This window comes from Engystomops pustulosus, chromosome 2 (genome assembly GCF_040894005.1).
Source record: "Engystomops pustulosus chromosome 2, aEngPut4.maternal, whole genome shotgun sequence".
In the NCBI taxonomy this organism is placed as follows: domain Eukaryota; kingdom Metazoa; phylum Chordata; class Amphibia; order Anura; family Leptodactylidae; genus Engystomops; species Engystomops pustulosus.
Window position 1 is genome coordinate 198442413 of NC_092412.1, and position 13149 is coordinate 198455561.

The 13149-nt window shown below is 39.4% G+C and overlaps 1 protein-coding gene across 13 annotated transcripts in view; it reads left to right on the plus strand.

Moving 5' to 3' along the window:
• Positions 1–13149, plus strand: part of CASK (calcium/calmodulin dependent serine protein kinase) — a 150815-nt gene that overhangs the window by 115228 nt on the left and 22438 nt on the right. For 6 of the 13 annotated variants that reach the window (XM_072137777.1, XM_072137776.1, XM_072137779.1 and 3 more), the window contains 7 exons: positions 2485–2673; positions 4684–4762; positions 5330–5415; positions 7249–7317; positions 8688–8756; positions 10437–10472; positions 11479–11675. In XM_072137777.1, coding sequence (XP_071993878.1) covers positions 2485–2673; positions 4684–4762; positions 5330–5415; positions 7249–7317; positions 8688–8756; positions 10437–10472; positions 11479–11675 — 725 coding nt within the window. The remainder of the gene's footprint in view (positions 1–2484; positions 2674–4683; positions 4763–5329; positions 5416–7248; positions 7318–8687; positions 8757–10436; positions 10473–11478; positions 11676–13149) is intronic. The other 7 variants (XM_072137784.1, XM_072137787.1, XM_072137788.1 and 4 more) reach the window with 3 other exon arrangements.

Genomic DNA, 13149 nt, shown 5'->3' on the forward strand with positions numbered 1-13149 from the left:
TGCAGATTTTTATTTCTGTATTCAGAATAAATGTCTATCGCCTCACAAGAACCATTACAATACTCGAGTTTTATGCTTCAATGTATATTGGTAACAGGGGATGTATATAGTCAGAATTAGTTTCAGAAAAAAGTTCTTGATGGCTCCTTTTATATATTGCGGCTGGTTTTTAATAGCTCTGCATTTCCTCATATTTCATCAGCGGCTGCTCCTCATCTATATTAATGTAATCCTTGGAGTGGTTTTATATGCTTTTTTTTTTTCTTCTCCCAAGCTAAGGAAGGAACCTAGATCAAGGTGGGGAAACATATGTCCATTGAGTTCAGCCCTCTAATTGGCTTTGGTAGTCATCCATTATTTATAGTGGTATTGATTGTAAGGGAGACAAGTAACTCGGGCTGGTGAAGGATTTGCCAATTATGCCTTTCAAGCAGAATGTGCCTTCCATATCTGAAGTACTATATTCTATTATCTGCTCCCTCACTGTGTGTTATCTGATTCAGCATATCCTTGTGTGCCTTTTATCATAGTAGTAGATGCAGTGTTTATACAGTCTTTACTCTGTGTGATCATGTAATCTGTTAATCCTGTTAATGGAAAGAAAAGCTTATTGAATTAAAATCTAATTTCAAAATCATTGCTTTAATAATATTAGGCAGACACTGTGATGGTATTAGTTGACCATATAAATTGAGGACAGTTTTCCCTCTCCCCAGTTTTTTTTTTTTTTTATCAGCTTGACCAGTCCTCTTGTTTTTACAAGTAATCTGTTGCCATATATATCCATTGTAGTTGTGTTGAGAAGTCCTTTCTATATATACCTGTCCCTTATAGGACTACCCCAACACTTCCACAGTGTCAACGCATAGAAAACTCTTATATAAATGACAGCTGGACCAGTTATATCAAATCTTGTTCTTCAATATTCAATGGGATTGTTCTTCTGTCTTGTGATTGGCTAACATTGGTCTCAAATTGGTCAAGTGCAGTAGCTACAGTGTGCATGGCTTTTAGGATCTGCTATAGCTTAGTTTGTTACTTTATTATAAACACTTCAATATAGTCGGTACATAAAATAGATGTGAATATCTACATTGGAAATATGTCTGTTGTAACATGGGTTATAATTGTATATACTCAAGTATAAGCCTAGTTTTTCAGCACAAAAATGTGCTGAAAACCCCAAACTCGGCTTATACTCGAGTCAAAAAAATAAATATATCTAAACTCAACTTTCCCATGACCCCTGTATATCTTCTGTGCGATCTGTCCGGCAGCGGCGGCAGGCTATATACACTGGGGCAGGGTCTGGCAGGCTATATACACTGGGGCAGGGTCTGGCAGGCTATATACACTGGGGCAGGGTCTGGCAGGCTATATACACTGGGGCAGGGTCTGGCAGGCTATATACACTGGGGCAGGGTCTGGCAGGCTATATACACTGGGGCAGGGTCTGGCAGGCTATATACACTGGGGCAGGGTCTGGCAGGCTATATACACTGGGGCAGGGTCTGGCAGGCTATATACACTGGGGCAGGGTCTGGCAGGCTATATACACTGGGGCAGGGTCTGGCAGGCTATATACACTGGGGCAGGGTCTGGCAGGCTATATACACTGGGGCAGGGTCTGGCAGGCTATATACACTGGGGCAGGGTCTGGCAGGCTATATACACTGGGGCAGGGTCTGGCAGGCTATATACACTGGGGCAGGGTCTGGCAGGCTATATACTGGGGAGGCTGTGACCAATGCATTTCCCACCCTCGGCTTATACTCGAGTCAATAGGTTTTCCCAGTATTTTGTGGTAAAATTAGGGGCCTCGGCTTATACTTGGGTCGGCTTATACTCGAGTATATACGGTAATATATTAATGTTATTTTATTTTTATTTTTTTGTAACGCTAAAATACATTTACATGTGCATTTCCCCTCCTCCCTTGTCTACTACATGTTTTTTAATTTGAAGTATTTACCTTCCCAAAATTTTAATGTAAATCTATCCCATGATCGTGGAGGAGGGACTTCACCCACACATGGATTTTAAAATTTAGTTTTCTGTTTTACTACTCAAGACAGTGAAAAAACGCATGTGTTTTTGGACGGACTGCTTAAAAACGGACCAAAAACTGATGTGTTGGTCATCCTGTTGCACCCTCTGCTTTACCTGGGCTGACAAATGTTGGCCGGCTGGCTGACAGAATGCACCTCCAACTGGTTTCCCTGGGTACTGCACGTATATGCAGTGCAACCCATATTTTATACGTCCCCATAGACTTCTGTGGGGCATACTTAACGGATATGCGTGAGAAAATAGGACAAGCCATATTTCCCATTGTAATGGATGGGGCTGTATGCTACACATATACACAGCCATTTTCTTATGTGTGCATGAGGCCTAAATCTTGGTCTATAGCTTAATGTTAGCAGAATGTTAGCCATTTTAACATGTGGTATAACTGTATATGCTCTGATTTATATATTTCAGGCCTTACTGCAAACTCACGATGTGGTAGCCCATGAAGTTTACAGTGACGAAGCATTAAGAGTTACACCACCTCCAACATCCCCTTACTTAAACGGAGATTCTCCAGAAAGTGCAAACGGTGACATGGACATGGAAAATGTTACACGGGTCCGTTTAGTACAGTTCCAGAAAAATACAGATGAGCCTATGGTAAGATGCTGCATGTTCATCATTTAGGGATGGCTGCCAAAATATGTAACCAAATTAAGAATCCATTTTAGATGTGAATTGGCAACATCTGCACAATCCATACAGTCTTAATGAAACCCCGTTTGGAACAAAAGGTTTCCCTCCTGCATATTAGCTCTATCTTTGACTGGACACCTGCTCAGGATGGGATTTGGGTGGCCTTAAAGATGCATTTTAACCCCATTTTTTTTAATTTTTATTGCTGTTTTTGCTCCTATCCTCGCCTATTCTGGTCACTAAAATTCATCAGTGTGGGCGAGCACTAGCTGAGCAGGCACTATATGATTTCTCTGTGCTATGAGATGTTGTGTGCTGACTATGTGCTTAGACTAGCTAAACCATGTACCCTGATAGTCTGTAGTGCCCTCTGCCTCCTGCCCATCCCACTGCAGTACAAGAGAATATTCATGTGAGAGGAATCTGCCCGACCATAGTCAGGAGTTTATGGTCGTTACCAGAGACAACCAAAATATAAATACCAGGACTGATGGGTTTGAATTAGATCTGTGAAATGCTGTATTTTTGTAGATAACAGTGAATTATTTTGTTATCCTGAGTATATTTACGAATCTGGTCTTTGTGGGAATACCCCTTTAAAGGAGAAACCGCACAATCCTAGAAAGAAGGGGATAATCTTCCTGCAAAGTTTACTTTGTTGTTTTTAGTTTATTTTCCATGTTGTTTCTTCTTACAAGACAGACAAACCTTTATTGTGAGAACAAATAGCTTGATGGTATGGAATTAAGGATAGGTGGTATATATGGAATTATACAGGCAGCCCCCGGGTTGCGCACAAGATTGTTTAGGTTTGTTCTTAAGTTGAATTTGTATGTAAGTCGGAACTGTATACTTTATAATTGTAACCCCAGGCAAACATCGTCTCTATGACTATTCGATTTAAAAATGTTGGGTTGTCATAAGAACCAGGATTAACAATAATTCATAATTGTCGACACCAGTGATAACTGTGATAGCTGTTTATTGTAGCCGAAGGCTAAAGTACAGTAAATTACCAAAATCCAGAAGCCAGTTTGTAACTAGGGGTCATCTGTAAGTCTGGTGTTCTTAAGTAGGGGACCGCCTGTACTGGATGTTCTATTCTTTTAACCTGGTAAAAACTATTGAAACAAAAAGAAGGGGATGCAAGGAGAAGCGGAGCAGATAACTGTAGCAAGGACACTGAAAAGATCAAAGATTGAGGGCTCCAGATTAGAGGAAGTGAAATGTGATTACAGCAAGCAGATAGGACCCTTCTCACAAGCTGCTGGCCTGTAGGAAGAGGAACCAGACACAGCAGAGAGATGACGGATGCAGAAGCCTTTCCCTTCATTAGCAGAACTATTGCTTCAGAGTCTGCTCCAACATGCTGCCTCTTTTCTCAGCTCGATACTAGCTCAGTTTTAACTACTATTAAAAAAAATACATTTTCTGCTTTTTCATATTGTTTTAAACAAGAGCTGTAACAGAATTTAACCCATTAAACCAGTAATACATGCTGGTAAAGTGTTAAAAGTCCTCCCGTTATCACCCAAAATGATCAGTCACTCTTCCTGTCCTTGCCAGAATACTGTCCCTCTCACTTGCACTGAGTGGGAAACTGCCCATCTTCTCATCTCACCTAAACTCCATGGGCGGGCCAAGTGTTAATGGGTGGGGCTAACTTGGACAAAGATGAAAAAAATGTTTTTGAAAGTATTTTTCAGGCGGTAGGAGGTGGAATGTAAACCAGGACACCGGCGCTGCACTGTAAGGTTTATTGTACCTGTTCTTTGACAGGTTCCATTTAAATGCAAACAATAGACAAAGATGCTGTAATATGGGTTATTTCTGTCCCAAATTTTTGTGAGAAGTGTTTATACTGCAAAATAAATATATTAGCTTCAAGTGTCCCTATGCATTTCCCACTGTTAAAAATAAATCCCCACTATTGTTCCTGGTAATCTGGACTAAAAATACATTTGCTTTCAACAGGGCATAACTCTAAAAATGAATGAGCTGAACCACTGCATTGTTGCCAGAATTATGCATGGAGGAATGATTCACAGGCAAGGTACAGTAACCCGCTGATCATGTAACGACTGTCATGCATTTCACAGTTTAGCTCACCCATCCGTGCATCAGTAGGTTTTACTATAAGTATTTATCATAATCAGTCAAGCCGTAAGTGCCCAATTAGTTATATAGTAGTCATCTGACACAGACATTGGGATTTGCTTTGTCATGTTTTTGAATATGTTTTATGAATCCTCCCATGATTGGAGCTTTCTCTCCCTGCATCCCCCACAATACTTCTTTAAATGCTGCACTTAGTCTTTGCAGTGGAGCTTATCCACGGTTTCTGAAAGATTCCATCTAGATTTTTATATTAATTTCTTTTTAATTTCCTATGCATTACTGATAGTCCATGATGCCTCAGCACAGCATCACATGATAAGACAGAATCCTCTCTTCTATCTTGGGTGTAATGATCATCCTCTCCTTCTATATCATGCATACTTCAAGTATACAGTTAGGGAATATGAGCTTTGAGTTTTTAGTTTAGTTTTTTTTTGCTTAAAGTTCCATTGCTTCAGTAGGAACTGTAGTTGCTTATATTTCTGTTATTTTATTCCTCCAGGTACCCTCCATGTAGGTGATGAAATACGGGAAATAAATGGCATTAGCGTAGCAAACCAGACTGTAGAGCAGCTTCAGAAGATGCTGGTTAGTTGTCTTTACTTTTTCCATAATTAATGCATCTCCATAACTGAATGTGTGAAAACAGATGCTGTAATTTGGAGTAAGATATTTTGTAATTTTGAAAATTTTTGCGTATAAAGGGCAGGGGGAGATTTATTATCCCTTCTCTGCCAGTTTTTCCCAGTTCTGTGGATATTACACACACATACGCGCACACATACGCGCGTGCGCGTATGTGTGTGTAATATATACACACATATACACACAGGCGCGCACACACACATATATGCACACAGGCGCACACACACATATATACACACAGGCGCACACACACATATATACACACAGGCGCACACACACAGGCACACACACACATATATACACACAGGCGCATACACACAGGCGCACACACACACACAGGCACACACACACACACACACACACACACACACACACACACACACACTCAATGTGCGAGGGGGTATGAACGCCCTGGCTCGCTTCTTTTACTATAGTTCAACCAATAAACGTTGCTCCAAAATTCGGGAATGTTATTATCAATGGCAGATAGCAGGAAAGCATGGACAGACATATGAAACAGTAGGCTTTAGGTCACAAAAATGTCTCTACCTGATTAAACTAAACTAGTAAAAATGGTAAATAAGCTTTTTGTAAGTGCTGTGAGGCGCTGCTGATCAGAATAGTACTGGTAGATGTTTTTACATCTACAAGTTCTTCTCTGCATTTTACAGCATGCACACAAACGTGCAAAAAACAGGTCATACACCAGGCAAGGTTTGTGACCTGTGAGGCACTCCTCAACCTTCGCAAATCCTTTGATTCTCAGCGGCCGCAATGCAAAAACAGAGAGCTAATGGACCCGGTCTGTATTTTGAAGCGTGGCCATCTCCCTCGGTCATGGTGGAAAATAGACCTTTATGGCAGCCATGAGCTAGATGTCGTTTTTGCGGCTAGCTCACAGCCACTGTATACAGGTGTGTACATGAGGATTATGTCAGTTGCCCAAGAGTGAGCACAGTGCAAAAAAAACCCCTCCGGGCACTTGTGGGACTTTCCAGACTAAACCTAGATGTGCTGGATGGGCATGCGGAACTCAGTTCTAGGATTCTAGGTCCGGTCCAGGAAGTCTTTTAAAGGAAATCTGTCACCAGGATAAATGATTGTAAACCAAGTACACTTACATGCTGATGTGTGCCAACTTTGGCAGTATTTTGCTCTTCTTTTAGCTTCTTATGCCCTTGTTTTTATGAAAAAAAGTCTTTCAAAATTCAGCAAATTGGCCTAAGGGGATCTAGGCTGCATAGCTGTTAATTGAGCCTGGAGCCCCGTCAGTCTCATTTGCATAATTTTGAAAGCCTTTTTTCATAAAAACAAGGGCATAAGGAGCTAAATTAAGAGCATTTCATGCCAGAAAGGGTGCACACCAGTATGTAAGTGTAGTTTGCTTACAATCCTGTATTCTGGTGGTAGATTTCCTTTCACAGTTCACAGAGCAAATTCAGGCTTAAAGTTTTGCTTCCATATGAAAGATGAGCAACATCAAGTCAGCAGGGGTCAGAGACCTGAAACTCCCACTTGGGTATCTGAAGGACATGCTTGTGAAGTCACAGCAGCGCCTTTAGTACAATTTAGCAGGGTTCAGGGTGTTGGATCCCATTTCCCCCACTGATGATTACCTCTTTTATTTGATAACATTTACTGCTTGCATTACTTAGTCATTTATATTCCAAACTTAGGTTGCATTTTGTTTTATTTAGACTGTAATTTAGTTGGATTTCATCTGCTTATTTAGAACATTCTATATTCCTATATATAATTTTTTTTTCATTATTTTAGAGAGAAATGAGGGGCAGCATCACATTTAAGATTGTTCCAAGTTACCGAACTCAGTCTTCTTCCTGTGAGGTAATCGCATAATAAATACATGGAGCGTTTCGTCTTGTTGGTGCTAACCATCTGCTGATGGCTGTCTGTTATCTGCTTTATGGGAATCTGTTTCTGCCTGTGCTTGTAGACCATGCACACCAATTTTACAACAAAGATAACGGAACAGAACATGTTGTTTATGCCGCATTCTATTATGCTGAAAAAAGATTTCATTTTCTTTTGATTAATGGCTGTGGTTTAATTTTTTTACAATATCTCAAACTATGAATAAATGGTGATGACTATTAATACAGCGTATTGTGACCTAATGTCATCCCAGATATTTTCCAGCCATCCTGTTATTGTTAAATTAGTATAAAATCAAAATAAGCAGACTATGGGTCTCTTGTGGACAAACATATATTGGGGGGTGTGCTAGCTATTGTTTCCATAGCAAATGTCCCCCTTTACATTTATGGCTTCATGCAAATGGCTGTGAATTCCATGGCCCCGGCCTGAGCCACAAAGAATAAAGCAGGTCCTATTCCTGCATTTGTATAAGTGATGCTCACGCACCTCTTTGTGCCCGCAAACTGTACATACTTCTGTACAGGAAACCCTAGTGTGAAATAAAATATATAGAGTCTGGAATAACACCCCAGCTACAACAAGATGACGTGTACCAGATAACCTGTAATAAGGTGGCATAACCACCACCATGGGTTTCTCGTTGGGCAAACGCTTTAAGATTTTGCAAACCTTGAGGTTCTCTGTAAATACAACTATTGCCTTTAATATAATAAAGCCACATTTGTTTTTAAGTTGAGGCTTTTACATCGAGTGATATTTTTTAAAAGATCTAAAAATTTTAGCTGTTAATTTGCTTTTTCGATTAGTTGTCACATCACCGTTACTAGTTTGCGTTGTTCCCTTCCATTATAGCTGGAGAATAAAAGAAAGTACCGTATGACAGTAGAAGTCCCTCCTTTTGCCTCCTTGCATGGAAGGTTATTTCTGGTCAAGCTCCATAGCCCATGACATTTTATCCGTTACAATTTCAGCAGAGTGACTGAAGATAGTCTTCCATGCATGTAGGTTAATGTTACTTGATATTAAACATGGGGTGAAGTGGACATTTCTAAGGTTTTCTCTACTGTCTGGGATTTAGCTGTCTTGTATCTACAACAATGTGTCGCTGTCTGGACAGTGGGCTCCTCTTTGTGGCGAATTGGTGAACTGCAGTTCTCTGCTTTAACACACCATAAGTTTATTGCAGCAAAACTCTTGGTCGAAGAAATAAAACACAGAAACGTACAACTGGTGTAGAGAATTTTTCTTTGTCGATTCAGTGGTAACTGTGCACGTCTGCAATAGTGAAATGTGTTAACAAAACTTGTATCTTATTTCAGAGAGATTCCCCCTCTACATCCAGACAGTCCCCAGCTAATGGTCATAGCAGCATTAACAATTCTATATCGGTAAGATCAGCAACTACATATATACACACATACACACACACACACATAGGGATTCAAGGAATGTTGTCCTCAGTTCACGGATAACCATTCCCATTCTAGCTTAAATTTAATTTTGTTTGAGAGATTTTTTTTTTTTTTTTTAGTTTATTTATTTTTATTGTTTCATTGAAGTTTTGGTAAGTCTTAAGTTAATTTTGGTTGTGTTCTGTATATTAAAGCAGACTTTTTCTGGTGACACATACTCGCCTATCTTACAGCTGGATATGCTAGAAGGAAAGAAGCTGAGCTCTGCAATATTCAGTATTTCTAGGCTCAGTGTCTGATGGTTTTGCTTCAAGATCCCTACTTTTTATTTGTGGGAACCCCATTATGCACAGTACAGACAGCTGGATTGCAGCTTTCAATCCACAAAAACTTGGTTATTAAATTATCATTTTTTTCTTTATAAAGGAAAAAAACCCTGGAACTGGTCTGGACCCAGAATTTAGTTTCCGCTATCTGAGTTAATGAATTGGTGTGCCCTCTGCTGCTGTGTTACCTGCATAACATGAGTCTGGCCTATTATGTGAAACTCATAGTTGGGTTAATTCAGACTGAAATGATGAAATGTGCGTTAGCTGTGCACAGCTCTTCAGACCTTTCTCTGAAACATCTTTAACACAAATTGCTTGCTATCTGACGCAGCGAAAGCTGCTTCTGCAGACTCAGCATTTTAAGCAAAATCCCACATTTGGTGAAATCACATTTGTTTTAGCTTAACTGCAAATGTGCATGTTGGCTTTTTATTTATTTATTTTTTCTAAGTCAAGTCATTTGAGGTAGAAAGAATAACCCTTTCATGTGAATGTGCACTTTTTAAGAGTGATCGATCACCATGGGGCACCCCTCTCCAAGCAGAATTTTTACAACACTTTGACATAGTTTGCTTCTCTTGCAAAAGGAGTTGTGCACTTTCAACAAATAATTGATATTGTTAGTGTAATGAAAACTTGTATACTTTCTGTATTGATCCCTCACATTCTTCTAGATCTCAGTCTATAGGAAGCTTCACTGCTTACTTTACGTGGATGGAAATGTGTCCGTGGTCATGTGAGGTCACAGGTCACACGGCTCATTATATCAGAGAGTAATCATCTGTGTGATATTACGAGCAGCGCACCAGTGTGACCTCGCATGACCACGGGCTGGTTTCTTTACAGAGGAAGTAAATAATGAAGCTTCCTGTTGAACCTCGCCAGACAGCATCCCCCTTTATTGAAGTCTATATGCCACAGTAGACAACACAAACTTTTAAGTAAGATTTTAACATTTTTCCATCAGTTTTAAACTTCTTTTTTTAATTTTTTTACATTTTTTTAAAAAAAATTTGCCTCAACATACTGTTAGGTCTGTCTACACTCAAGCACATCACACCTGCCGTTATTTTACTAATGCATTTGTGTTGAAGATGCTGATAACGTTATTTTATTTTTTTCCCATTTTGCTAAGAATCATTCCTATGCTTAAGTCTTTCTGCTTCCTTAAGCTTTAGCTAAACATCTTTGAGCTTGGTTTTGTTTTATTATACCTGAATAATATATTTCATACACTTAACATTGTAACTGCTAATGAATTTTTCTAAAGTGAACAAACTGTTAATAAGATGCAAATGTCTTCTTCTGGGTTGACTTTGTTCTGCAGGATATACCATCAACTACTCAGCCAAAAGGACGACAGGTGAATAGACTTTCTTTGTGTGATTTGTTGGTCTTTTTGGTGAATCAATGTTCATTTTGACATTGTACGTATTCATGTTTAATCTCATTCATACTTTCATCAGAAAGATTGTTCTGATGGCAACTTGTGCTCCAGTAGAGCTGGAGACAAGGGGATAATATTAACAAGAAACCATGGTCCTCCCTTCACACATTCTGATGTGTTTTGTGGATGATAACAATACCCCAGCCTTAGAATGCCAGGAGTAGGGATTGGCACATGGATTTCATTCCACACAGGGAATTCCTCCTATGCTTACAAATGTTATCACGCCATCATTGATGGTGGAACGTTAAATTACAGTTAATATTTAATCTTATAGTTACCGTATTAAATATGCCCCAGTTCTCGTGGCAAAAGGATTGGGCGTGGTGCTTTTTTGGAGTAAAGCTGAGCCAGTATGTGTTAGGATCAACAGTGATGAGTGATAACATCCATTTATTCCCTATTTTGACATTGAAACAACTCATTGGATTTAGCATCGTAGTAGGGGATTAACTATATTGTATAGGACAAGTTACGCTTAGTTCACACCTGCATAAGATGTGCTAGTTCACAGTAAAGTTTCCTGCTTGCATTGTTGTATACACATCTTGTGTTCTACTTTACATTACTTTTCATTAAGTATTGTTTTGAACTATGTAGTTAACTTTTACATCTTCCCTAAGCAAAATATAGTGTAGCAATTTAAAGTTCTCATACTTTGCAGCAATTACCTGATGTAGAGATAATCACTGCTAATGTTAATATTTTCTTTGTGGAACATGTTAAATCACATAACTTTGTCAATAATGAGATCCCAGCATTCATATCTGTATACATGTGCATTTTCCTTGCATGCTTTGCCCGGCAAATCTTATTTGTTCCAGCAACTACTGCTCATCTCTTCATTTACTGTTTTACTATGGACCCCAGTCACCGATTACTCTTTTCACTCTAAAACCTATACACTTGTATTGTTTTCTAGATATATGTAAGAGCACAATTTGAATATGATCCATCAAAGGATGACCTAATACCTTGTAAAGAAGCTGGTATCAGGTTTAGAGTTGGCGACATTATTCAAATTATTAGTAAAGATGATCACAACTGGTGGCAGGGAAAACTGGAAAGCGCAAAAAATGGTACTGCCGGGCTTATACCGTCTCCCGAGCTACAGGAATGGTAAGTAGGCAGTATACATGTGTGGGATTATGCAGTGTGTACTGTTTTGTAGCTTATAATGCTGCAAAACAGAGCTTGTACAGAGATATTGTTACCCAATTTTTATAAATGTTTGTATTAATATGTTAGAACACATGGATACCTACAGCTATATTAGGATTATAAGAATTTAGAACCGCATCAATGCGCTCCAATAAACAACCTTATTAGTCACGTCCTCCAAGGTCTTGGATGACATGGTGAACATTTTTATACTCCCTTTATAAGGTTTTAAAACTAGCATGCATTGCAATGGCATAACAGACAAAAACCCCAACATTAAAGGAAACCTACCATTTGATTTGATGCATTGTGAACCAAACCTACCTTGAGAATGCTGTAGCTACACTCATGCAGGATCATATTTTGGTTAATCCCTGAGTTGAGTGGTTTTGCTGAAAAAACAATTCTAAAATTCAGGACCATGGAAAAGCTAGGTCAGGCTGGCTGCCTACATAAACACATTATACATGGAACTTAGTCATGAGTTAGTCGAGACATGACTAATCAACCTGAGCTGGATCACTCCAACACAGCAGCTGGGGGGTGGTGCAGCAATTGATTATTCTGGCTTTAGGCACAACCGAGGGATTACATCATCCTGTGCAGCAGTGAATTATGCTAATGTGCTAAGAGAAATGCTGAGCCAGCCACAGAAGTGAGACCGCTTCATTGTCATCATTTTATAATTGTTTTATCAGCAAAGCCACTCAACTCGGGGATTAACCAAGATATGATCCTGCATCAGTATAGCTACAGCATTCTCAAGGTATGTTTAGTTCATAATGCATCAAATCCAATGGTAGGTTTCATTTAAATAGACAAACTACACTAAACAAATACAAACCTATAAAACATTCAAATGTATGTGCACAATATTATAGCGCTAATGGTACACAGCTGTGTGGCACAGTTCCTTAGTTCCTGGTGTTCCTTCCTTCCTTCCTTCTTGGATACACCCCTAATGACCCACTGGACCTCTTTTTATCCACATTATAGCCAAAGACTATAATGAGTTCTGTCCTGATTCTGCTAACACTGAGCCTGTGGATCTGCCTTCTGACTGGGAAATGTGTCATAAGGGCTTTCTGGTCCCTTGGCCAATTTCAGATAATTTCTAATACATAATACCCTGACCACTTCTGATGAAAACTCTGCTGTGAACTGCTGGCAGGGGGCTTGGACTCCCCCACCATTATGAAACCTCTCCTGAGGTTAGGTTCTCTGTATCCAGATTGGCCTGGGGACACACAAATCCCTTTAAAATTGACTGTAGACTGTATGCTTTGTATATGTTCAGTATTGCATCCATATGCTGACCTGCTTTCAGATTATCCATGAGAATTATTGTCCGCTGAAAGAAGCCCTGGTTTTATGCCCAGGTTTTTAACGCAATGCGTGGTAAACAGTAGTTTAGCGGGGACAGATTTACTTT